Here is a 27,594-nt window from a genome sequence, read left to right on the forward strand (position 1 = left end):
GGGAGAGCGCCCTCTGCCGTGCACTCTCGAGTTTGTCCTAACACAAAAATGAGGCTGAGGGAGGACCACCACCTGCCCCAGTCGCGAAGTCCCGACCCAAACTCGGGCAATACGGCCAAAATCTTCCTACAATACCAGCACGTGGTTGCTGTTGCTTTTAAGTATTACTCCAATATTTCTGACCTTTAAACACAATTAAAATGTACTTTTACTCAACAAAATTCTCTTGTTCCCATTTCTGCCCCCCACAGGGGGAGGTAATCAGGTTTATTTATTTTTCATGGAGGTGCTGGGATGGAACCCAGGACCTAGTGCATGCTAGGCATGTGCTCTACCATGAGCTCTACCCTCCCCCGTCAACAAAATTACCTTGATACGTACTGCATTTACTGAAGTTCACAGTTGTCCTGAAGGAAACTTTAAAAATTTGCAGCCAATGAAAACACCCATGCTTACCAGGGTGGATGCTTAAATAACATTTCTGAATTAAAATACTCCCTCATAGCAGTAACTCTGACCTGTTTTTTCACCAGTTTTGATCATCCAGACTCCTTCTACTATGCAGAAATATCAAGATTATCTAAAATCTTCCCTAACAGAATAGTCAGAAAAATGGGGAAAAGGCAAACAGACAATCCTTAAAAGATATGTAACATGTGTAAATATGAAAAGTGGATCAGTTCACCGCTAAGTAAAGAAAAACAAGACAAGCCTCCCCTTTCTGCCTGTTTGACTGGGGTTAAGACTGCTGGTTCTGAAGTCAAACTCTCTAAGTTCAAATTCGAGTTTTACTTCTAACTCACCATGTGACCCAGGATAAATTATGTGATTTTCTTAGAGTCTCAGGTTTTCCTCTGCAAGAGGGGAACAGTCCCCGCCTCACAGAGGGCGGTGAGGAGTAAGGGAGGCAGCGCTCCTGAAAGTGTCTAACAAAGAGCCTGGAAGTGTCAGAGTTCAACTCAAGTTAACCATGATTAGTATTTGTTGCCATTATTAAAGTTTTAATATGCACAGTATCATGTGGAAAATCAGAAAATAAATTATTACTTGTTGAAACAGAACTTTTCTTCTTGCCTAGGTGAGAAATGATAAATAAGGCAGCTGTGATTTTTCCCCCTTCTGTTCATTTAGCAGCTGGTTTAGAGGAGAACCTGGTGACACGTGGATGTGAGGCTATCATTCTGTCACTGTAAGATCACCCAGATGTCAAAGTATTAACCAATCAGGCATGCAAATGAGGGAAGTCCCTCGAGAAGTTAAGGTTGGGATTCCCTGGTGGTGGGCGGTGTGGGGCTCCCCACTCACCCCTCAATGAACCAGACCACACACTGTCTCCCAGTCCATCGGACAAAAGCCAACAACACAACCACTGCCGCCACCACCGCCTGTTCTGCCTGCTGGCCAGCCTGTCCCCTCCTGCAGGAAGCCCGCCAGTTCTGCTCTCAGCCCCAAAGCCAAAGGCGCAGCGCACTCACTGGAGTCTCGGGCAGTTCAAAGCCAGGGCGGTGAGGGAGGCGTCGGTGAGGTTGCCGCAGCCCGAGAGGCAGAGGGCCTGCAGCCGGGGGCAGCCTCTGCATATCTGCACCACGCCTTCGTCCGTCACGCGCTGTGGAAACCGAACAGAAACGAGCGTCAGAGGCGGCAGCGCTGAACCCGGAGCAGCAGACACGGGGCGGACCGAGCGCCCAGCCGTCTGGGCTGCCAGTTACTGGCGTTTCATCCTGATCACTGAAACAAAACAGGGCGCAGTGTAGGGCAGACACATATTTACGTTCCCTCTGCACAGCTTTAAACCGCCCTAGCATTACTCTCAGAGTGAAATGTTACAATCCCATCTTCCTCCCGAGAGTCATTTGATTTTTTTTTCCAGGGAAAAACCATTAACTTGTGTTAAAAAATCAGACTTAACAAAGAGCTGGCAAGACTTGCCTGCTTAAGTGACACATTAATTTTTGGTTGAATTTCTACAGATTAATGCTTTAGCTCTCTACCGTATAAAGCAGAGCAGACATGTGTATATTTATCATATTTCCTGAAATGTTTTAGAAAATAGTGACATGAAGCACTAAACTATTGATAAGTGGCTCAGAATGCTATGAATTTAGCCAAGAAGATTCAAACTAGTAACTTTATTTAAATATACTAATTTGTGTAGAAATAAACATCTACATTTATATTCAAGTCGCCTGCCAGTGCTGTCCTACATACAATTCAAGGTCCTATTTTTGTTTTTGTTTTGTTTTTCTTTCTCATTTAAATTTTTTTATTTATTCATTTATTTATTTATTTTGAACAAGGGCTTTTGGGGGGGCAGGTAACAAGGTTTAGTTACTTATTTTAATGGCGGTACCGGGGATTGAACCCAGGGCCTCGTGCATGCGAAGCATACACTCTACCACTGAGCTGCACCCTCCCCCTTCCCATTTTTTAAATTGAAGTATAGTTGATTTACAATGCTGTATTAGTTTCTGCTGTACAGCACAGTGATTCAGTGATTACACATATAAATAGATACAAATTCTTTCTCACATTATTTTTCATCACAGCTTCCTGTGCTCTGCGTTCGAACAGTGCAGTCCCATGTGGTCAATATTTGCTCAGAAGACAGTTTGTTTCATTTCCCACCATCAAGGACTCTAAAGATTTATGATTCACTCACTAGATGACAAATGCTAGATGACAAATGCAAGGGATTTCTCTTCTCTCAAAACTGATGTTCCCCCTGAGAAGCCCTGGAGGATGCAGCAAGCAGCCTCTGTTACCAGGATTTACAGCAGCAGTGAAGACAGGCTAATAACTTGCTGGTGAAAACCACACCTTGCTCTTGAACATGCCTTTTACTTTTCAAAGCATTTTCATACCTGTTATTTCATTTTAGCCACTGAGACAACGTGAGAGGTGTCCTCATCCCCAGCTTATAAGTAAAGACAAGACACTGAGACCTTACCAGGAACTGTGCAGGTTAGTTCACAGCATTCCTGATACCGTAAAATAAACCAAGACTCAGAGCTATGATCTTTTTAGGGGAAACGTTAATGGCTTTGTATTGGCCTTTTTGCTTAGATTGTTGTTCTCATCTCGGCAAACTGGTAGATCATAAGGGACACGGGGCGTGAAGTTGGGGTGTGGCAACCACCCTCCCTGCCTGGGGCGCTCACAGCGGTCCCAGCCGATTCCTGCAGGAGAGAACACGGAGCAGTGGGAGCTCACAGGGCAGGCACGTTACTTACTGAGCAGGACTGTAAGTTGAGGCTCACAAGCTCATGGCAGTAGTTCTGAATGTGTTTCAGAGCTTCATCTTCTAACTGAGGGAATGGAGAAAGCAAAAGACAGTTGGACTCCGGTGAGGGAAGAGAGGGCAGCAGGCTCCCCAGCGAAGCGCACCCCGGATGCACATCAGGTAAGCAGGTTGCATGGACCCCGGTACCTGGGTGCAGCCCCTCAAGAGCAGAGATTTAAGGCCGCGACAGCCTCGCACCAGGGCCTCGATGCCGTCCTTGGTGATCTGATCGCACCACGACAGGTTCAGGTACTCCAGGCTCCGGCAGCCCTCGCTGGGGGGACAGGGAACAAGTCACGCACACGCAGCCCACCCGCGGAGAGCTCGTGACCAGCTCTGAGCAGCTCACAAGCCGTTCGGGGGACAGAGACCTCTGTGACCCGAGTCGCCCACTTCCTGCTCCAGTGGGATTGTTAGGAAGGCTTCAGACACAATGGAATGTTCACAGCCATTTCCCAGCCAACACGACCACCACCAGCAGGGACTCTTACCTGATGCCCTTTAAGGAGCTGTTGGTAATGGACACGCAGGAGGTCAGGTCCAGATGTTTCAGCTTGGAACAGAACCTGCTAAGGCTGTAACACGTGCTGAAAAAGAGCAGACGCACTAAAGGTATCTTCAACCACCTTTCTCTCCCCCTGACTCTCCCATGGCCAGTGAGTCCCAAACTAACCTTCCTTACCTACCTGTCAGTGATTTTTGTGCACCCGTTCAGGTTTAAGTGTTCAATGTTTCGGCAGTTCTGCGCAAAGGTCCTAAAATGAGAGAACATTTTAAAACTCCTTGCAAGTGGCTGGGCAGCCACTAGAGGGCAGGCGTCACCATTCACATTTACAACAGGCTCCTCAAATTTTTATTCTGTTGTGGAAAGGACACTTTGCTTGAGAGCTACTCTCTTAAGGTTTCAAGTGGATAATATGTAAGTGCTGACTACAGCTCCTAGCGCTGCTCAGACTTTAATGTGCACACGAAGCGGCCGGGGTTCCTGTCACACTGCACTCTGGTGGCGGGTCTGGGCAAACTTTCTAAGAAGTTCCCAGGTGATGCCAGTCCTGCTACTCCGGGGACCATCTTTGAGAAGCAAAGCCCATGACTGACTACGTATCAGTTGAAACTCTTTTTCACTCAGACCTTGGAGGTCATGTGAGAATAGAGGCCTGGCTCCCTGTTCCTTCTCCTCTATAGAAAACTCAGTTGGAAGCAAGGGGGCCAAGTCTTCTGAGCCTTGTACTGTGCCACATGCTGTCACTTGGTAACACCAGGGCCTTTCTGGAGACACCATCTCTGACCACCTATAGGCTCAGCAGCTGATCAGTATCAAGAACCGCCCAATTCCTGGTGAGGACACTGAGTCATGAAGAGCAATGTCCTCAGTGATTTGTGGGTCGGCAGCAAGGCCAGAAGCAGAAAATCACACTTCTTCGCCCTTATTTGCCACTGACTCCTTAACATGCTCAGCAGGATGGCTCAGGGCACCTGCAGGCTCCTGAAGTACAGCTTCAACATACAGGACTGAACCCTGCTTCTCCCACGCAGTCCCTAAAGGGCTCCAAACCTGGCCCCAAACCATGCGTCCCTCTCCCCCGCTCCTCTGTCCTGCTACGGCGCAAGGCAGGGGACCTGAGCTGGGGCCTGGCGGGCTCCCTGAGAGGAGGATTTGGAGTCAAAAGTCTGATCAAGGCAGTCCGAGTTAGCAGAGAGGAGGATTAGAGTGGAGAGAACCTCAGAGATCTGCAGGGGGCCCCTCGAGAATTCCGCAGAGGACTGAGCAGAGCGTGCGTGGGACGGAACCACCCAAAGCCAGGGAAAGACCCAACAAGAAGCCTTCAAGGCACCAACAGCCAGAGCTCACCCGGGGCCAGGAGCGGTGCTCATTCCCACCAGCCAGTGGTGAAAATGGTCACAAATTGTGGACTTTCAGAGTGGAGTACAATCATCCCTAGACTAAACGCTTCCCTAGGTCAACCTAACAAATTAAAAAAAAAATCTCAAAGGAACTACGCCCAAGTAACTCAGCTGCATCCCAGAACAAAACTCAAGTGTGTTTACAGGAATACAAAAAAATTCTGCACCCAAAGTAAAATTCACGATGTCTGGCATTGAATAAAAATTAACATCCATTCAAAGAAGGAGGAAAATATCTCCATAAAGAGGAGAAAGTTCAGTCTATCAAAGCTAACCCAGGACTGACGCAGATATTAGAAAGAGCAGGCAAAGGCATTACGGGTTATCACAGCCGTGTTCTGTAGAGCACGGTTCTGTGAAGCCAGAGTGAAGGGTAAACACGTTACGTTTATTACACTTTCATGTCTGATGTACAGACATGAAAGATATCTTTTAAAGACACAAACTCTTAGCTATGAAAACCATAATGGCTAAAATGAAAATTTACTGGATGGAATTAACGGCAGATTAGCCATTGTGGGAAAAAAAAGATCAGTGAACCTAAAGACGCAGTAATAGAAATGATCCAAAATGAAGCATGGAAAGAACAGAATGTGAATAAACTGAGTGGCAGCTTCCAGCCACCTGATCGAGTGTGACTGGAGCCCCCTAAAGGACAGCAAATGGCGGAGGGAGGGGTGTTATCTGAAGCAATGGCCACACGTTTTCCAAAGCTTTTGGAAAACCATAAAACTACAAATCCAAGAAACTCAAAGAATTCCAAGCACAAGAAACATGAAGGAAACCCCACCCAGGCTTATCATGACCAAACTGGCCAAAATCAGTGACCGAAAAGCAGCCAGAGGGAAGACATGCGATGAACACGGGACACAGCAAAGGTGCAGAGGGTTTCTCACTGACAACAAGAAAGCCAGAGAACAGGAGCTGCATCTTCAAAACCCTGAGAACAAAAAAACTGTCAACAGAGAGTCCTATCTTCAGCAAAAATATGTTTCAAAACTGAAAGAAAAAAAACAGACTTCTTTCAGATGTAGAAGAGCTGAAAGAGTTCACCAGATGTGCAGCACAAGAAACGTTAAAGCACTTTCTTCAGGCAGGAAAAAGTGACCCGAGACGAAAACACGTGTCTACACAAAGGAATGTGGAACACTGGAAACAGCAAGTACTTGAGTATATAAAGCCAACTGTTTAGTTATTTAAATCTCTTTTAAAATAATCGATTGTTAAAAATACTAATAACCTAGTGTGGAGTTTATGTCGTATTTGGAATTAAAATGTGTGATAACAACAGCATAAATGCTGAGCGATGAAAAATGAAAGTGAAATGTAATATAATGTAATTTTTGAAGGTAGAGATAAGTAACTTAAATGTATAGTACAAACTCAAAAGCAACCACTAAAATTACAAAATAATGAGTTAGAGCTGTTAGGCAAAAAAAGCTACAAAATGGAATTGTAAAATATACTCAATCTAAATGAAGGCAAAAAAGAGGAAAAGGGCAAGAATGAACATATGGGGCAAACAGAAGACAAACAACAAGAATGTAAAACTAACCATACCATGTCAATAATCGCACTAAATGTAAGTTACCTAAATACCCAAATTAAAAGCCAGAAATGTCATAAAGGATCAAAAAAGCAACACCCAACTATATACTGCCTAAGAGAAACCACTTTTAAATATAAAGATACAAATCAAAAATTCAAAGTAAAAGAATGGGAAAACATACCATGCCAACGCCATCAAAAGAAAGCTGGAGTGGCTGTATTGTATCAAAGCAAACCTCAGAGCAAAGAGTATTACCAGGGATAAAAAGAAGGCCGCGTGATAATGACAAACTGGCCAATTCATCACAAAGGTACAGCAATCCTAAATGTTTATAGACCTAATAACAGAACTTCAAAATACACGAAGAAAGAAACTGATAGAGCTGCAAGGAGCAACAGACAAATCCAAGATTATAGGTATGGATTTCAATACACTTTTCTCAATATTTGATCAAATAAGAAGTCAGCAAATCAGTGAAGATATAAAGACTGGCTCAATACTCTCAAATCAACCTGCCCTAATTTGTATTTATAGAACACTCCACCCAACAACAGCAGAATACACATTCTTTTTAAGTGCACATGAAATGTTTGCCAAGATAGACCGTGTATTCTCGGCAACAAAACAAGTCTCAATTAAAATTGAAAGTCATATAATGTACATTCTCTGCTCACAATGGAATTAAATTAGTAGTCAATAACATAAAAATCTGGAAAATGCCCAAATATTAGGAAACTAAATAATACACTTCTAAATAACCCATGGATAAAGGAAGAAATAAAATGGAAATAGAATGCATTTTGAACTGAATGAAAATGTAAACACAGCATTAGAATTTGTGAAATGCCACTAAATCAGTACTTCAGGAGAAATTTATAGCACTAACCTATATTAGTAAAGAAAAAAAGGTCAATCAATGACTTTAGCTTCCATCTTAAACTAGAAAAAGAAGACCAAATGAAACCCAAAGGAAATAAAGGAAATATTAAAGACCAGAGCAGAAATCAATAAAGCAGAAACCAGAAAAATAATTTTTTAAAAAATCAGTGAAATCAAAAGTTGCTTCTTTGAGAATATGAATAAAATTAATAAGCCTCTAGCTAGACTGACCAGGAAAAAAAAGACAAAAATTACTAATATCAGAGAAATTTAGTCTTTAGTCTTTGAAAATTGGTGTAGTGTCAATTAAAATTCAAAGAATATATATATTATAATAGATACTGTACAGTCATTGTGATTTTTGTTAGATATGGCAACTCCATATATATATATAAATTTTAAAAATTTCATATATATAAAAAAATTACCAAAAATCAGAAATGAAGGGAGATGTCACTGATTTTACAGATATTAAAATGATAATAAGTATTATAAACAACTTTATAACAATAAATTCAAGAACTTAGGTGAAATGGACAAAATCTTTGAAAAGCAAAAACTATACCAAAGCTTATCCAAGAAGGAACAGAAAACTTGGAGTTCTATATACACTAAGGAAATAGAATTCATCTTAAAACCATTCCACAAAAGAAACATACAGACCCAGATGGCCTCAATGGTGAGTTTTATCTAACACTTAAGGAAAAAAAAAAAGCTACATAAACTCTTCCAAAAAAATTGAAGAGAAGGAAATACATTTCAATTCATTCTATGAGACCAGTATTACCTTCATATGTAAACCAGACAAAAATATTACAAGAAAACCATAGAATAATATCTCTCACGAACATAGATGTAAAAAAATTTAACAAAATGTTAGCAAATAGATTCCAACAATATGTAAAAATTATAATACATGACAAATTTTGAGGGATTTATCTGAAGGACTGAAGGTTTGTTTAACATTCAAAAATTAAACAATGTAATTCACCAAATTAACAAATTAAATAAGAAAAAACATGATGATCAAAAATACGCAGAAAAAGCACTTGGCAAAGTCTAGCATCCACTCTTAATATAAAAAACCCTCAGCAAACTAGGAATAGAAGGAAATTTCTTTAATTTGATGGTATCAAAAAATCTACAGTTGCCATCATACTTGAATGCTTTTTCCCTAAGACAGAGAACTGACTAGAATGTCTATTTTCATCATTTCTATTCAGTACTGTACTAGAGAGTCTAACCAGTGCAATCAGGCAAGAATAAGAAAAGTTACTGATTGAAAACAAAGAAGAAAAACTATCTTTATTTACAGGTGACAAGACTGCCAACACCCAAAATCCAAAGGAATCAACAAAAAAAACTACGAAAACTAGTATGAGTCTATTCAGGTTGCATGATAAAAGATTAATGTACAAAAATCAATAGTATTTCTATTTATCCACATGAACAATCAAAAATTGAAATAAGAAAATAATACCATTTACAATAACATTTCATAGCACTTAGGGATAAATGTGACAAAATATGTGCACAACCTGTACACTGAAAACAACAAAACATACTGAGGGGAATTTAAAAACACCTCAGTATATGGAGAGATACCATGATCAAGGGCTGGAAGGATCAATAATATTAAGATGTCAATTCTCCCCAAAACTGATCTATGTATTCACTGTCATCCTAGTCAAGAGCCCAGCAAGCATTTTTGTAGAAACTGACAAGATGATTCTATAATTTAAATAGAAAAGAAATAAATCTAGTACAGTTAAAACAACTTTGGAAAGGAAAAAAGGTAGAGGACTAACAGAATCTGACTTCAAGACTTATTATAAAGCTACAGTTATGAAGACAGTGTGGTTTGGTGTAAAGATAGACAAATAAATCAGCAGAAAATATTGAGAGTACAAAAATAGTTCCACAATTATTTGGACAACTGATTTTCAACAAAGGTGTAAAGGCAGTTCACTGGGAAAGGGTAGTCATTTCAACATATGGTACTAGGACAACCAAACATCAAAGGCAAAAATGAATATCCATACCTCACACCATATACAAAAATCAACTCAAAATGGATCACAGGTCTAAACTACAGAACTTGCAGAAACATAGGAAATCTTCATGACCTTGGATTAGGCAAAGATCTCTTATGTAACACCAAAAGTATGATTCTTAAAAGAAAAAAACTGATAAACTGAACTTCATTAAAATGAAAAACTTCAGGGGAGGGTATAGCTCACGTGGTAGAGAGCATGCTTATTAGCATGCACACGGTCCTGGGTTCAATCCTCAGCACCTCCTCCAAATAGAAATAAATAAATAAACCAAATTATCTCCCCTTCATAAAACAAGAGGAAAAAAAAGCATAAAAAAACCCAAAATTAATTGTTAAAAAATGAAAAACTTTAAAAGATAGTTAAGATAATAAAAAGGTAAATCACAGTCTGCGAAAAAATATTTGCAAAACACGTATCTGATAGAAGACGTGTACCCAGAACATACTAAGAACTCTCAAAATTCAGTAAGACAAATTCAATCTAATGGAAAAAAGGCAAAAACAACAAGAAACAAACCTTTGAATAGATGTTTCAGCGAAAAAAATATATAGATAGCAAAAAATAAATAAAAAAGACAGTCAACAGCATTAGTCAGTAGAGAAAGGCAAATCAAAATCACAATGGGATACCACTACACACATCTATTACAATGGCTAGAATTAAAGAGACTGACCCACCAAAAATTGGCAAAGATGTGGAGGACTGGAAGTATCACACATTTCTGGTGAGAATGTAAAATGGTACAACCATTTTGGGAAACACTTTGGAAGTTTCTTAAGAAGTTAAACGTGCACTTACGAAATGATCTAGCCATTCCACTCCTAGGTATTCACCCAAGAAAAATGAAAACATATGACATACAAAGTCTTGCACAAAAATCTTTATAGAAGCTTTACATGTAATGGGTGAAAACTGGAAAGAATTCAATGTCCACAAACAGATGAATGAATAAGTAAATTGTAGTACATCCATACAATGGACTATTACCTCTCAATAAAAAGGAATGAACCATACACACGACATGGATGACTCTCAAAACAATTATGTTACATGAAAGAGGCCAGGAAAAAAGGAGTACATACTATGTAATTACATATAACATTTTCAAAAATGCAAACTAACCTAAGGTGACAGAAAGCAGATCAGCGGGTGCCTAGTGATGAAGCAGAGACGGGGAAGGAGGAAGGGAGAGGAAGGGATTACACAGGTACATGAGGAAATGTGTGTGTGACATGAGTATGTTCATTACCTTGATTACAGAGTTAGTTTCATGGGTATATTCATATGCCAAAATTGATCAAACTGCATACCCTAAAGATGCACAGTTTACTGTATCTCAATTACATCTCAACAAGGCTATTAAACATCCAGAGGACTTCACATACAATGATGGAGCAGGAGTTAGAGGGAATATACATGCAAGATCCACTAGCACTGGGATTTAATCTATTCTGATGACCATGTAGCTCCAGGGCCTAAATCCGTACCTAGTACAGAAGAGGGTCAGTAAACACAATACGCAAATACTCATCCTCACACCAAAGCAACAACACACATGCAGGGGCAGAGTGGATCCCAAGGCTGGCCACAGGTGATTGCAACAGAAAACTGAAGGCACAACAAAATTCTGTCTGAGTCATAATTCTGTGATTATGCTTATCATCATTTTTCACAGTGATCTGGTCTCACACATTAAAAACTTACGTAGATGTAATAGAGATTTCTGCTCTAAAACGTATAGTAAACCAGTGAACATTCTTAGCCTTAGAGGATAGTTCTGTTAGACATGGCTTTACTCCAAGTGCCAAGATAAGGGTATGTTTCTTTTATATTCCAAACTGACAATCTACATCTTCACAGTAATTTTCGTTTCTTTAATGGAACCACTTATGTTCTCTTTCATAAAAAGTTATCTTAGGACCTCTTTGGTACATTTAAGTTCACTGTTAAAACAGAATCAATCCATTTCACTCGTTTATTACTAAGCTTTGGAAGTAGCAGAAAATTTGGTCTGATGATCTCAATTTCTTGATTAAAAAAGACCTCTTTGTCCCATAACATTTAAAAGGAGTGTTTTGACCCTTAAAAAAATGTCATGAATCGATTTTCTTAGCAATGGTATAGCAGACGTTTCAATTACAAATTCTGTCTGCAATCACTATACATTGCACCTCCCTACCGGAAGCCTGCGATCGACATATACTGTGGTAATGCTTAGGTCTGCGAGGGGCAGAGTCTGTTCTAAGGTTCTACGGGGCAGTGTGGGTCCTAATTTAGCCAACTAGAGGCCACAAGGGTAAGGATACTGAGGTTTTAATTATGTCCTGTCTCCAGAAAACCTCAAAGCACATGTCCTTAACAGTGGATTGATAACATTTCCAATGAATAATGGCTGTCCAGCAAGAGGTGGGCAAGCATTTGGCCGGAGAGGGTGTATTGCTAATTATAATCAAATGAATGTGATAAGCACATCTCATTATGAGTAAGCACAATTCCAGGTTGTGCTAAGAATTTTTTGAAAGAATCATTTTGGGTTTGGTTTTTGTTTTTTAATTTTTTTTTTTTGGTGGGGGGTGAATTAGGTTGGTTGGTTGGTTGGTTTTTGGAGGAGGTAGTAGGATTGAACCCAGGACCTTGTGTATGTTAAGCATGTGCTCTACCACTTAAGCTATACCCTCCCCCTCCAAAAGAATCATTCTGTTAATCGGTATAATTTATATAAGAAGTTGGCCACAATTATGAGAAGGAACCTAGGAAGATGGGAAAGTGAAGAGGGAGAGAGAAGAGATGTGAACTAAGATTATAACACTATTCTATGCCTGGCACTGCAGACGTTACTTCGTGGAACGCCCATGACACTGCCACGAAGGAGCTCTAACTGCCTTCACTTTGCAGGGGAGAGAACTGACAGTCAGCGAGAAGTAATTAATCCCGAGGTCACGGCCCCAAGAACACTGGAGCTCGGTTTCTAATTTAAGCCTGCTGACTCCACAGTCACAATATTCTCATTACTCAACACAAATTACCACAGAAAGAATTTAATAGAAGAAAAGCAAATAAAATACTTGGATAATTTTGCTGATGCAAACGTCAGCTACAAGCTGCCCTGACGGCGTGTCACCGTGGCCCGACTTACTTCAGGGAGGAATCCCCGACACCAATGCAGCCGCGCAAGCTGAGCTTCCTCAGGAACCCGCCACAGCGCTTGGAGATGTTTTCCACCACGCGACCCTTGAATGGACAAAGTTGGAAAAATCCTGTTTTTCATGAGGCTTATCTAACAGCAAAATCACCTGAACTTTAGGAACGAGAAGTATTTTGGAACATTCCTCCACCACCCCACTTCTGCCCCTGGTGTATAAAGGAGCTGCAAGCCCTGAAACATGTTTTCAGTTAAAGCATTAAGTGTTAAAAATGAATCGCACACTTCATTTTGCAAGCCTCCCCCCCAGACTTAGGTGTCTCCTCGCCAGGGCTCACAGCTCCTCCACCCACTGCAAGTCCTTGTGAGCTCAGCTGCGGGGACCCTGGCTGCTGAGCAGAGATCTCAAACAACGATGCCTAAAGAAAGAAATTCTATTTTAGCTAAATGTTACCACTCTAAAAATTAGAAAATGTATCATAAAAGCTACCCCTCATCCTTCTTAGCAATCCCCTATTTAAACACGTTTGCTTTGAAAAAGGAACTCTGGCTGGGTCCTGGCAGATACATTAGGGGAGGCAAAATGAAAACGAACATTAAGACTTTCACTTTTTCAGGCATGATTTTAACCCTCTGTTGTATCCATGAAGGCTCACTTAATACTCAGGACAACCACGAGGAGGTACGAAGAGAATGTGTGGCCACAGAAGAAGGTCTCCCAGCAAGAACAGACACCTCGCGATTAAAGTCGATGGAAAACTACGGGGCCACCCCAGCAGGGCTACTACGGGCCTATACACCTCTCACGACGGCCTAGGTCACTTACCAGGTAAAGAACCACCAGTCGAGGTGCTTGCTGCAGACGGAGAATACAGAAAGGGCAGGAGAAGATGGTCATAAACACCAACTCTGTCCTCGTGACCAGTTACAGAAATTAGGGCTGTTAAACTGTCATGAGGATTTTCTCCCTATTGTGTTATCAATGTGTGTGTATAAAACAAATATATTTGGTCTTTTCCTCTCTTATTCACTCACCATGTGACATAAGATGTGTTGACTTTATATCATAGTTTTAAGTACTGTTAATTCTACATCATTGTATTTAAGGCATAGGATATCAGGGAGAAGAGTGAACATCACTCCAAGACCTTACCTCCTCTTCTAAGGGAAAGGTTAGTGTATTCTGGGTTGTTCACTGGATGGTTGTATCACATTACGTGGAATTATGACTTTGTTCTTGTCTTTATTTGGAGAGTAAGTATGGTTTTAAGGAGATGCCTATGGGTGCCAAGATGACAAGGGGCAGAATCTGTGATGATTAATTTTATGTGTTGACGAGACACAGGATGCCCAGACATTTGGCCAAACACCACTCTGGGTGTGTCTGTGAGAGTTTCTAGATTAGCATCTGAATCAGCAGACTGAGTAAAGCAGATGGCCCTTCCCAGTGTGGGTGGCCTTCAGCCAATCAACTGAACAGAACAAAAAAGCCTGAGTAACAGGAACTCCCCCGCCTGACTGCGAGCCAGACGTTAGTCTTTTCTGGCCTCTGACTCAGACTGAAACATCAGCTCGCCCAGGTCTCCAGCTTGCCAACTGCAGATCTCGGGACTCCTCTGCCTCCATGATCACATGGCCCAATTCCTTATAATCAATTTCTCTCTATGTCAACAACCATATACACACCTTATCTTATTGGTTCTGTTTCTCTGGAGAATCCTGACTGATACAGACTGGATCCATTATTTTCACTTTGCAAATAAAGAAAGTAAGCAGTTAAACTGCCAAGGTCACACGCTAGTGAGTAGGAGAGCTGGGCTTATAACAGGTTTATCTGATTCTAAAGCCCGTGTGCTCTGCACAACTACTACCTCCTCACGGAAGAAACGTTGAAAAGGCCACTTTGTTTAGTTTTTAATACTATTATCCTCACTTTATAAAACAGCAGTCTTGACACTGAACTGCAAGCATTAAGAATTCACTAGGACACATCCAACCCTAGGATCACAGAGGCAGGGCTCACACACATTATTACCAGCTAACCTCTTAATTAAGTCGAAAATGCAAACTGATACTGCTGGTGGTTTTATCTACGCTTTCTTGATCAGGTCTTACCTAAGTTATGAATTAGTCTTTGAAATAAAACTCCAGGCAACTATAAAATAAATTTCTGCCAATGGGAGAAAAAAAAAAAAAGGTTATGACTTGGAAACCCAAGATAAATATTTAAGTACTGAATAAAACAGCAAAAACAACTCCACACCAACGTCTACAAATGGAGCACACGACCTGTTTTCTCCATTTCAACTCAGTCATGTTTATATAAACCTTATATTATCCCTTTCTTTGGAGCAAAGGTTTTTGTATTGGAATAAAAAAATCACATTCAGAATTTTCTACTCCATTGTTTCCAACTAATAGAAAAAAATGAGCAAATCTTTTCCAAATGCAAAATTCAAGTCAATGATTCTGTATATTATCTATTAGACAGTATGTTGCATGTATGCATTTTAGAAAGAAGTGCTTTACAGAAAAATAAGGCCCAAATGGAGGGATTCTTGGGTTTATGGCTCATACATTAACCCACTCCTTGGATATTTCTCATTTTTTTTTTTTTGGTTTGTTCTTTAATTAGGTTTACTTATTTATTTATTTTTTTTAGAGGAGGTACTGGGGATTGAACCCAGGACCTTGTGCATGTTAAGTCTGTGCCCCACCACTTGAGCTACACCCTCTCACCCCTTGGGTATTTCTCATTTTTAACCTCAAAGAATCTTTAATATCCATGAAGACACTGACAACAAAATCTCTATTTTTTTAAAGGCACAGAAAATGCCTAAACATCAGGGAAACAGCTCAGGAGACAGTGGGGCTCAAGGAGAGACAGGAAGCACACCTGTCACCCGCATGCTTCACTCTGCCCTCTTCTTTGCAATTCAACAATCACGTAGCCACTGTTCAAGGCACCTACTCTCTCCTCTTACTAGGTGACTTACTAGGTAACCTTATGTAAGTTATGCAAACTTTTTGTGCCCCAGTTTCTTCAATATGGTGTTTTTCAGAGGATTCAATGAATTAATATCTGTCAAGTGCTTAGAATAGTGCCTGGCCCATTGTAAATACTATTAGTAGATCAATCCTGATGCCTGGCACCTTCTCTCAACACATCCATAAATCACCATTTTCATCTCAGAGAGACGAATTTGAGAACATCCATGGGATGTTTCCCAGGTGAGAGACGTCTAGCGTCTATGGGAGACCCCATACAGACTCATAATCCACCCTGGATTCAGTGTGCTGCCCCAAAGGGGAACTAAACAGTATTAGACCAGGTGTTTCACATGTAGGTCTCTACACAACTGTAAACACAAACTGGTCTCTCCTTTAGTGGAAGTGTGCAAATATTTCTGCAACGTGTGTACATAGTTGCAGTCAGCAATTAGCTCTAAGTGTGAAATCAGATAACACGCAGGATAGTGACGTTCACCTGAAATAGTATTTTTTAATATCTGAATTTACAAGTTTTTATGTGCCTTCCAAAAAGCTGTAGTTTGGAAAGAAACTGAGGAGACCATAAGAACCACAGAAAAAGAAAACATATTTTATAAAAATTTTTTAAACCAGTAACTCCTACTTGGCCAGTGGAAATGACTACAATTTTTGGAATTTAATGTTCTCTTCAACATCACTAAATAAACACAATGAACAAAGACCTAGAGATGAGCAGCTCAAAGAGGAATTACATGTCAGCACTTTGAGGTGGGGTGCATTGCAATCACTGCTTCACATCTGCAAAGAGCAGAAAAGATTCAGGGACCAGGGGCCAAGCCCAGAACTAGAGCTTATCTTTCCAGGGCGTGAGAAGCCCTGACGTCCCTGGCCCCTTCCAAGCTCAGACCTCCGCCACCGGAAGGGAAGCCGACTGTGGGAAGCCCTGTGCCCACCCCCACCTCCTGTACTGCTGCTGCTCCACTGGTCTGAGATGGGACCAGAGACAGGCAGGCAGCAAACCACCTAGAGGAGGTGAAGGGCCTCGACCACTGGCCGCCAGTTCTTACGTGACTTGCAGAAATTGTCAAATCTCTCCATTTCACTGTCAAATGCATTCATTTCCTTATCCATTAAAAAACACACAAAGCATAGACTTTGATAAAAACACGTGATGAACACGCTACATGGATAGATGTAAATAAATAAAACACAACACTGTTGTAACTGAGTTGGCTAAATTAGAAATGAGTAAGGTCTTCCCAACGCTGGGAAGGTAATAAACTTCAGACTCTCCAGATCCTTAAACAGCACTGTAGACAATTACTATGTGCAGTGGTCTTTTTCACTTCCCTCTGGTTTTGGTTACAAATTGGTATTTAATATTGAAGTTGTTTTAAAATAAACTTTTTCTCGTTTGATCAGCTTTCCCACATTTAAATGAAGATATTTATGTATTTCTAGGTAAATACACCAGGATCCTGGAACTATAAAAGCCTTTAAAGATTATTTTACTTCTTTATTTTATAGGTAATAAAATGGAGGCACTGAGAGATTATGTAGTTTAAGCAGCTGAGCTGGAGTGACACCTCGTATCTCCAGCCTCACCCCTGGGCCTGTGCTTCTGCCATTTCTCCATTCGTGATGCTGACCTGAAACTCTCAGTGAATCTTTCAGATCAGTAAATGATTATCAAGAGTCTCCTAAGAATATAGCATTAAGCCAGCTGTTAATGATGCAGGTATGAGATTTTAAAAAGCTGGGTGGTAAAACTCAGATTATAAACATGAACAAGGGGGGAAAGTAAAAGTTTGTGGCTGATACAAAGCAAAGAGTAAAACGCAAACAGAATTTTGATCTTGATCTTTGCAAATACCTCCCACGTTTTCTTCCCTCTCTGTCCCACCTTGGCACATTAATATTAAATCTACATGCAGCAAAATAAAAAGGCAGGAGAGGATGAGCAGTTTCCTTATCTTTTTAAAAAGTGTTTTGTGTAAAACAAGATTAACTTACCTCCACATCTGTCTGAAAGTTAAAAAGGTCTATTCTTTGCCAGTTGCTTCCATCCAGGGCTAAGATGTTCCAAGCCTGGGAGGTGGGAGGCATTGGGATGAAAAAGATACATTTATTGAGACCGTTAAAGAAAGTCTTGATTCAAGATTTGTATTACAAAATGTTTATTCTTGATAGACCTTAAGCTGATAATTAAATGTGGAAGGATGATAACATTGTGTTACATTAAGTGTAAAGGATGATATTTTAATTTTTAGTTATCTACTTGAACTAAAACTCATCTTCATTCTATTAAAACTTGACATTCCTTGATTAAAAATATGGTTAATACTCTACCTTGGAAATCTGTGCACATCGGCACAAAGTTACTATATCCAAGAAGGAAAATATTCTAGGAAGAAAGGGAAAAAACACAAAAATGAGATGGTGTTAACATTTTAGAATGTTTATAACTTGAAAGATAAAATCTAATGCACCACCTGGATATTCCTAAATTTTTTCTAGATTCCTCAATTTGTAATACACAAGTGCCCTATAATTTTACATCACTACTGTGAAATATTAAATGTTTGCACATTCCAAAGCTGTTTTAGACACACTACACAAATCCCCTTAAACCAGAACGCATCAAACTTTTATTTCCCTTGCTCTAAGACGTGGACATGGGACGGGAGACCATAACTTATTCTAGTCAAAGACCAACTGTCTCATCTCCCAGGCACTGAGCCTGGTGGGAGCTAAATCTTTCTAATTCCCATGCCCATAACAGACAGTGCAAACCCCTCTTTGGTAGTAGATGTACCAGACAGGATCAGATGCCTGAGCCACAAATGACATGGCCTAAAAAAGCTGATGCATTTGTTCACAGGGCAGAACAATGGAGCTTGTTAGTAGGCAAGGCCTCAAAGTGACCAGTCTCCTGAGCAAAAGCCAAGAAGCCACAGAAGACAGGAAAGATGGGAAGAAAGAAAAGCAGAGAGAAGCAAGCAGAAACTCGGCTGACATCAGTAGCTTTCCCAGTAGAAGCAACAGATGTCAGCACAAAAGGGTCTGAGGGAGGCCCCGACATCCCAGCGGAGGAGATGCCCTGCTGATGACGGTGCAGTGGCGAAGCAGCCGGGTGCGCCAGAGCGCTGCAGTCACCGCGGAAAACACAGAGCGGCTTCCCCGAGCGCGCAAGCGTGGGCGGGGCCGCGGTCAGGTCGGGGACAGCCGTGGGGTCTCGACCCCCACAGTCCTAGAAGTAAATACGAGAGTCTGGGTCTCCGTGTGTGGAAGCGGTGGGAAGGCGAGATGGCAAACAGCCACCTATGGAAGTTCTTCAAAATTCTTCAAAGGTAACCATCAGCGGTGAGTTGAAAATCCATGGGCTTGAAGAGGGAGAGAAGGTCCACAAAACATCGGACGGAGCACTGTACCCTAGGGTAAAGCAGCCTTAGGTACCGTTCTACACGATTAGAGTTTTTAGAGTTTTTGTATTTTCTGGATATATGCCCAGGAGTAGGATTGCTGGATCATATGGTGATTCTATTTTTTAGTTTTTTTTAGGAACCTCCATACATAGTAATTGCACCAATTTACGTTCCCATCAACAGTATAGAATTCCTATCTAAAAAAATTTTTAATTGGCAAGATTTTTAATTGTAATGAGTAGGGATGCACATATCGGTGATAAATCTATAAAGAAATGAAATATAGTGATAGCTGTAAGTCAAGATAGTGATTACTTCTGGACAGGGGACAAGTAGTTATGATTTGAATGGGACATGGAGGTGCTTCTTCGGTGACTGGCAAACTTTCATTTACCAACCTAGGTGGTGGCTACAAGGGTATTTGTCTAATATGTGTGTTTTATGTGGTCCTATAACTATATATTACACTTTATAATAAAAACTAATTTAAAAAAAGAAAAAATAATATATGGGTCAAAGAAGTAATAATGGAAATTGATAAATACTTGAAACTGAATAGTAAGAGAAACAAACTTCAAAACTTGTGAGATTCAACAAAAGTAGAGCTTTGAGTTTATTGCCTAAAGAACATATCTAATATTGGATTAGAAGAATCAATATTGTTAAAATGGCCATACTACCCAAAGCAATCTACAGATTCAATGCAATCCCTATCAAATTATCCAGGACATTTTTAACAGAACTAGAACAAATAATCCTAAAATTTACATGGAATCACAAAACACCCAGAATTGCCAAAGCAATAAAGAAAATGAACGAAGCTGGAGGAATAAACCTCCCAGACTTCAGACAATACTACAGAGCTACAGTAATCAAAACACATGGTATTGGCATAAAAACAGACATATGGGTCAATGGAACAGAATAGTTAGCCCAGAAATAAACCCACAGACCTATTGTCAATTAATCTTCAATAGAAGAGGTAAGAATATACAATAGAGAAAAGACAGTCTCTTCAGCAAGTTGTGTTGGGAAAACTGGACAGCAGCATGTAAATCAATGAAGTTAGAATGCTCCCTCACACCATACACAAAAATAAACTCAAAATGGCTTAAAGACTTAAATATAAGGCAAGACATGATAAATCTCCTAGAAGAAAACATAGGCAAAACATTCTCTGACATAAATCTTAGCAATGTTCTCCTAGGGCAGCCTACCCAGGCAATAGAAATAAAAGCAAAAATAAACAAATGAGACCTAATTAAACTTATAAGCTTTTGCACAGCAAAGGAAACCATAAGCAAAACAAAATGAAAACCTACAGAATGGGAGAAAATATTTGCAAATGATGTAACTGACAAAGGCTTAATTTCCAGAATAAATAAACAGCTCATACAATTTAATAACAACAACAACAAAAAAAAAACCCAATCCAAAAACAGGCAGAACACCTAAATAAGCAATTCTCCAAAGACATATAAATAGCCAACAGGCACAGGAAAAAATGCTCAATATTGCTAACTGTCAGAGAAATGCACATCAAAACTACAATGAGGTATCACCTTGCATCAGTCAGAATGGCCATCATTCAAAAGTCCACAAACAATAAATGCTGGAGAGGCTGTGGAGAAAAAGGAACCCTCTCTTTCATTGCTGGTGGGAATGTAGTTTGGTGCAGCCATTATGGAAAACAGTATAGAGATTCCTCAAAAAACTACAACTAGACTTACCATATGATCCAGGAATCCCACTCCTGGAGGAAACTCTAATGTGAAATGATACATGCACCCCATGTTCATAGCAGCACTATTTACAATAGCCAAGACATGGAAGCAACCTAAATGGCCATTGACAGATGACTGGATAAAGAAGTTGTGGTATATTTATACAATGGAATACTACTCAGCCATAAAAAGGAATAAAATAATGCCATTTGTAGCAACATGGATGGCCCTGGAGAATGTCATTCTAAGTGAAGTAAGCCAGAAAGAGAAAGAAAAATACCATATGATATCACTCATACATGGAAAAGAAAAGAAAAGAAAAGAAAAGAAAAGAAAAGAAAAGAAAAGAAAAGAAAAGAAAAAAGAAAAGAAAGGAAGAAAGAAAGTGAGAGAGAAAAGGATACTATGAACTCATCTACAAAACAGAAACAGACTCTCAGACATAGTAAACAATCATGGTTACCAGGGAAGGGGGTGGGAAGGGATAAATTTGGGAGTACGAGGTTTGCAAATGTAAGCCACTATATATAAAAACAGATTTTAAAAAACCCAAGTTTCTTCTGTATAGCACAGGGAACTATATTCAACACCTCATAATAACCTTCAATGAAAAAGAATATGAAAATGAGTATATGTATATGACTGGGACACTGTGTTGTACTCCAGAAGTTGATAAATTATAACTGACTACTTCAATTTAAAAAAAAAACTTATCTAATATTAGATAAACAGGCTGAAAAACAACAAGCTAAATGTGCAACTTATGAAAGTAGCTAAAGAAAACACAACTCAAAAAAAGAAAAAAATGAGATTTAAAAAGCTATGAGTAGAAATTGTTAAAACAGGAAACAAAGAAAAATAGAAAATAAAACCAGCAGCATGAAGAAGACAAGAAAAACAAGTGTTGGTGAGGATGTGGAGAAAAGGGGACCGCTCTGCACTGTTGGTGGAAAGTTAGTTTACCCACTACAGAGAACAATATGCGAGTTCCAGAAAAAATTAAAAACAGAACTACCATATCATCCAGCAATTCCACTCCTGGGTATATACCCAAAGGAGATGAAAACAGGATATCAAAGAGATACAAGCACGCCTGTGTTTTACTGTAGCATGATTTACAATAGCCAAGATGTGGAAACAACTTAAGTGCCTGCCAACTGAAGAACAGATAAAGCTATGGTGTAAGTCAGACAGAGAAGGACAGACATTGTGCAATACCACTTACATATGGTATCTAAAGAAAGCCAAACTCATAAAAACTGAGTCAAATGGTGGTTACTAGGGCCTGGAGGGGTGGGGAAACAGGAGAGATGCTGTGCCAGGGAACAAACTTGCAACTGGTAGATAAATAAGTCCCAGAGATCTAATGGCCAGTATGGTGATTACAGATAACAATACTGCCGAATAAAACCAAACTTGCTAAGGGACTAGATATTAATTATTCCCATCACAAAGAAATGGTAATTATGTGATGTGATAGGTGCTGCTATCATTACAATGGTAATCATTTTTCTATAAATGTACCAAATCAACAGTTAAACTTACACAATATTACATGTCAAATATATATATATGTTTTTTAAAAACTGTTACAAGCACTGGTTTTATCAAGCACTGTAAAACTATTCTCCTCCTCTGATCCAGTAATTCTACCTCAGGAAGTTATCATAAAAAAATAATACAGGGGGAGGGTATAGCTGAGTGATAGAGCGCATGCTTGGCATGCATGAGGTCCTAGGTTCAACCCCCAACACCTCCTCCAAAAATAAACAAACCTACTTACCTCCCCCCACCACCAAAGTAAAATAATTAATACAATAATAAACAAATATTTTTAAAAATAATTTTAAAAAAGAAAAATTTTAAAGTGATTATTTCAGCCTTATCTTCAATTTTAAAAAGCAACAAAAAGTATAAGTAAATCATTACATATGAACTCCATGGAGTATTCAGCAGCCATTCAAGTGGTAATTACGAAGAGTACGTGGTAACAGGGGAAAGTAGTCATAATATGTTAATTAGGGAAAAGCTCAAAGGAAAATGCTGTTCCCTGCACCTCCAAAGAAGTGCAAATAAATATACATACAGGCCAAGAGCAGAAGGAAACTAACTGTGCAAGATTCCCCAAATACAGCATGATTTTTCACAAGTGCTATTTCCTCTGCCTGGGATGTTCTCACACACACATACACATCCATACACATAAGCCCACACAATACACATACATATACACACACATAAGTGTGCATTCACATATACAGTCATGTATACAAACACACATGCTCACTCAGTACACACACTCATATACACACATATATGCTAATGTGCACACTCTATGGGCATAAAAACAGATACATATTATGTCAATGAAACATAATAAAGAGCACAGGAACAAAGCCACTCACATACGGTCAATTAATTTATGACAGCAGAGCCAAGAATATACAATGGGGAAAGAATAGTCTCTTCAATAAATGGTGCTGGAAAAACTGGACAGTCACATGCAAATGAAACCCTGTCTTACACCATATGCAAAAAATTAACTTGAAATGGATAAAAGACTTAAATGTAAGACCTGAAACCATAAACATCTTGGAGATGGTTTTTCTGGACTTGACACCAATAGAAAATGCAACAAAAGCAAAAATAGATAAGTGGGACTACATCAAACTAAAAAGCTTCTGCCTTGCAAAGGAAACAATCCACAAAATGAAAAGGTAATCTACTAAATGGGAGGAAATATTTGCAAATTATGTATCTGATAAGGCGGTAGTATCCAAAATATATAAAGAACTCATACAACTCAATAGCAAAAAAAAAAAAAAGTCATTAAAAAATGGGCAGAGGATCTGAATTGACATTTTCCCAAAGAAGACATACAAATGGCCAACATGAAAAGGTACTCAACATCAGTAATCATTAGAGAAATGCAAATCAAAACCACAGTGTGATATCACCTCACACCTATTGGAATGGCTATTGTCAGAAAGACAAGAAATGTGGAAAAGGAAACTCTTGCATACTCCTGGTGGAAATGTAAATTGGCGCAGCCACTATGGAAAGCAGTATGGTCTTTCCTGAAAAACTTAAAAATAGAATTACCATATGACTCAGAAACTCTACTTCTGGGTCTCTGTCTGGAGAAAATAAAAACATAACCCAAAAGATTCGTGCACTCCCATGTTCACTGCAGCACTATTACAACAGCCAAGATATGGAAGCAACCTAGGTGTCCATCAATGGATGAATGGACAAAGAAAATGTGAAATAGAGATAGACAAAATATTCTTCAGCCATAAAAAAGAATGAAATCTTGCCATCCGTAACAACACAGATGGACCTTAAGGGCATTATTCTAAGTGAAGTAAGTCGCACAGAAAAAGACAAATACCATGTGATCTCACTCATATGTGGAGTCCTAAAAAAATAAAACAAAAATGGAGCTGACAATTCCAGGGAACAGACTGGTGGTTGCCAGTAGGGGTGGGCAGTGAGCAAAATGGGTGGAGGGGGTCAAAAGGGACAAAATTCCAGGTATAAAATAATAAGTTACGGGGATGTAATATACAGCATGGTGATTATAGTTAATAATACTGTATTGCATATTTAGAAGTAGCTGAGAGTAAATCTTAAAAGTTCTCATCACAAGAAAAAAAGTTTTTTTTTAACTATGTATGTTGACAGGTGTTAACTAATTGTGGTGATCATTTTGTAATATATACAAATATTGAATCATTACATTGTACACCTGAAACTAATAAAATGTCCTATGCCATATATCTCAATTTTTTAACATGCTAGATTTACTGTGTTATGCAGCATAAAACCCAGGACAAACACCAGAAATTGCAAAATGCTTTAAGGACCTACAAGCACACCTAAGAGGGAGAGAACATGGCCCTGAACTTAGGAAGAGCCTTAGGCTGAGCCAGGTGAAAGGAGGGCTGAGCGGAAGGCAGGCACTCTCGAGAAGCAGCATGAACACAGGAGAGCGCAAGTAAGAGAATGACATTTCCAGGGACTGGAAGTAAATCAGAGTTGCCAGACTTTACAAGGAAGCTCGACAAGAATGAGAGATGAGAAAGAGTAAGAGACAATACGTGGACTCTTGTGGGAGAACAATTTAAGTCGTAACGATTTAAGTGGAGTTCTCACCAGAGGAAGGGTGTGAAGCAGGAGAAAGGCAAAATCAGTAGGAAGCAGAAAATCATAATAATAATCATAGTGAATGAAATATTAGCTGTAATCATTAAAACCCCAAATCGCCCTCTCGTCAATATTTTTAAATTGAGACACTACTTGGAAAATTGGATTAAAAATATAGAAGATATAGTAGTATTAAACACAAGAAAGAGGAAGAAAACAACGCCTACAAATCAGTAAGGAACAACCCAATAGGCAAGAAACATACACTTGCGTCTAACAGAGGAAGAAATAAATACTTACGATTGATAAACTAACGAACAGACACTCAACATTACTAGCATTCGGGGAAATTCAAATCAAGAGCACACCGAGACGCTGTTCTACACTTAATACATGTAACAACACTAAATATTGAAACGGAATGACTCAACTGAGTCTCTTATCCATTGTCTGCATGAATGTAAACTGTTACGACCTCTTCGGAAAACCAATTAAGTATTACTATATAAAGTTAAACGTTTGTATACCCTATGACCCCCCAGCAAATCCACTCCTAGGGAAACTTTTGTCTGTTTGTATCATGAGATATCTACAAGGCTGTTCACAGCAGCACTGCTTTTTAAGACATTGGAAACTAAAGTACTCATCAAGTGGTGAGGATATAGCTCAAGAGCTAGTGTACATGCTTAGCATGCACGAGGTCCTGGGTTCAATCCCCAGTACTTCCTCTAAATAAATAAACCTTAATTACCTCTCCCCACCAAAAAAAATTTTTTTTTAAATATCATCAAAAGAAGGATCAACATGTGAATTTTGGAACAGTCACAAGAGAATACTATACAGCAGTAAAAATGAATGAGTAACAGCCAAATGGGGCAACATGGGTCACTCTTAGTAACATAATTTTGAATGAAAACCTTGTCTCAGAAGACATACTTTTATGTATAAAGTTAATAAGCAAAAGTAAACATTATGTTTTTCAGTCAAATATATTTAAGATTAAAAAATTTAAAGAAAGGAATCAAACACAAAGTTCTTGACAGTATGAACTTGACGATGGGGAGAAGGGAGGGCAACGCATGGGTCAGTGACAATGTGTATCACTAAGAATGATCAGTGATCCAAATCTGTAATCTCATTAAACTCCAGTTTAAAAAAAAAAAGCTGGAGTAATCATCCCTGAATATATTCCCTGGTATATACAGTCCTGTATGTATATCTTTGCAAATATACCTATTAGTAAATTCCTAGAAATGGAATTTGTATGTGCATTTAGCATCTTGAACATTTTTCTCCAGAGGCCCCACAGAATGGCTACAACAGTTTTTTTTCCCAACTCTAAAGTGCCCTAGAGTGTCTGTCTCCTACCCCACTGCCAAAACCTGGTATTGTCAACACTTTGGGTTTTGTCAGTTAGATAAGTAATATCCCATTATTTTGATTTATACTGAAACATGGACCTGATTGAGCATCTTTTTATACATTTATTGGCCATTTATATTTCTTCCTTTGTTCAGACCCTATTCTAACTGTTTTTCTAACAGTTAATCCATTTCATTCTTAATTTTTAAGGTTTTGTGTGTGTGTGTTATGCTGGAGAAGACAGCCCTTGCTCACAATGTGCATCCTAATTATTTCACTTACCAGTATGCTGTTTATCTTCGGTATGGCATATTTTGCCATATTTCATTATTCATAGAATCAAATTTACCAGTCTTTTCTGTGGTAAGTACTAAATCCACAGCTTTTTAATTAACAGGTCTCTAACAAGACTTTCCTGGAAAAAAAAGCTCTGGAGTAGAATGTACTGGTTCCATCCTTCCCATCTGTGGAACTCTACTGGTGTTTCATTTAGATTTAAAAATCCAAAAGCATCATCAGAGTTTTAAGTATAACCCCAACCTAGACGGAGGAAGATCTGCTTCTGCCATGATTTGGACATAGATGCCAGCCCTAAAATAGTACATGATACTGGAGTAATGAAAAGGAAGGGCCTTTAAGCTTCTGCATCTAATTTCAACACACATGAATTTGGTCCTCTATTGTCTCAAGGTAAGCAACAACAAAAACGAACAAACCAAAAAAACTCCTGAACAAAAAAGAAGAATCTGCATACATGCTTAAACCTGAACTTGCAGTAGGTATCCCCCAAAGTGCAGCTTACCTGTTAGGCTGCCTTGGAATATATGAATCTATAGATACAGACATAGATATATATGCATATGGCATCACAGACAGCAGGGGGTGCAGGTACCAGTCCTTGAAAAGTCGATGGAGTGCTGAAACCGACCAGCAGGCAACAGTACCCACTCAACGATGCCGAAAGCAACCAGCAGGCAACAGCACCCACTCAACGATGCCACAAACAGGAATGAGCCCTTAACCGCACTGCTCCCTAAGGCCCCCACCGATTACACTAAGCACTGGGCTGTAACTTAATGATTCCAACAAAAGCCACAATTTTCACTCATGGAACTGGCTTATAGATTTTAGAAA

General features: G+C 39.4%; 1 protein-coding gene across 1 annotated transcript in view; it reads right to left on the minus strand.

The window, feature by feature from the left end:
- FBXL2 (F-box and leucine rich repeat protein 2) overlaps positions 1-27,594 on the minus strand; it is a 53,540-nt gene that overhangs the window by 10,064 nt on the left and 15,882 nt on the right. Inside the window, exons 3-10 of the mRNA XM_010982052.3 lie at positions 18,153-18,207; positions 17,817-17,891; positions 12,807-12,901; positions 3,967-4,035; positions 3,772-3,867; positions 3,428-3,554; positions 3,231-3,305; positions 1,476-1,606 (exon numbers count right to left, since the gene is read on the minus strand). Of these exons, the coding sequence (XP_010980354.3) occupies positions 1,476-1,606; positions 3,231-3,305; positions 3,428-3,554; positions 3,772-3,867; positions 3,967-4,035; positions 12,807-12,901; positions 17,817-17,891; positions 18,153-18,207 (723 nt within the window). The remainder of the gene's footprint in view (positions 1-1,475; positions 1,607-3,230; positions 3,306-3,427; positions 3,555-3,771; positions 3,868-3,966; positions 4,036-12,806; positions 12,902-17,816; positions 17,892-18,152; positions 18,208-27,594) is intronic.

This window comes from Camelus dromedarius, chromosome 17 (assembly GCF_036321535.1).
Source record: "Camelus dromedarius isolate mCamDro1 chromosome 17, mCamDro1.pat, whole genome shotgun sequence".
Taxonomy (NCBI): domain Eukaryota; kingdom Metazoa; phylum Chordata; class Mammalia; order Artiodactyla; family Camelidae; genus Camelus; species Camelus dromedarius.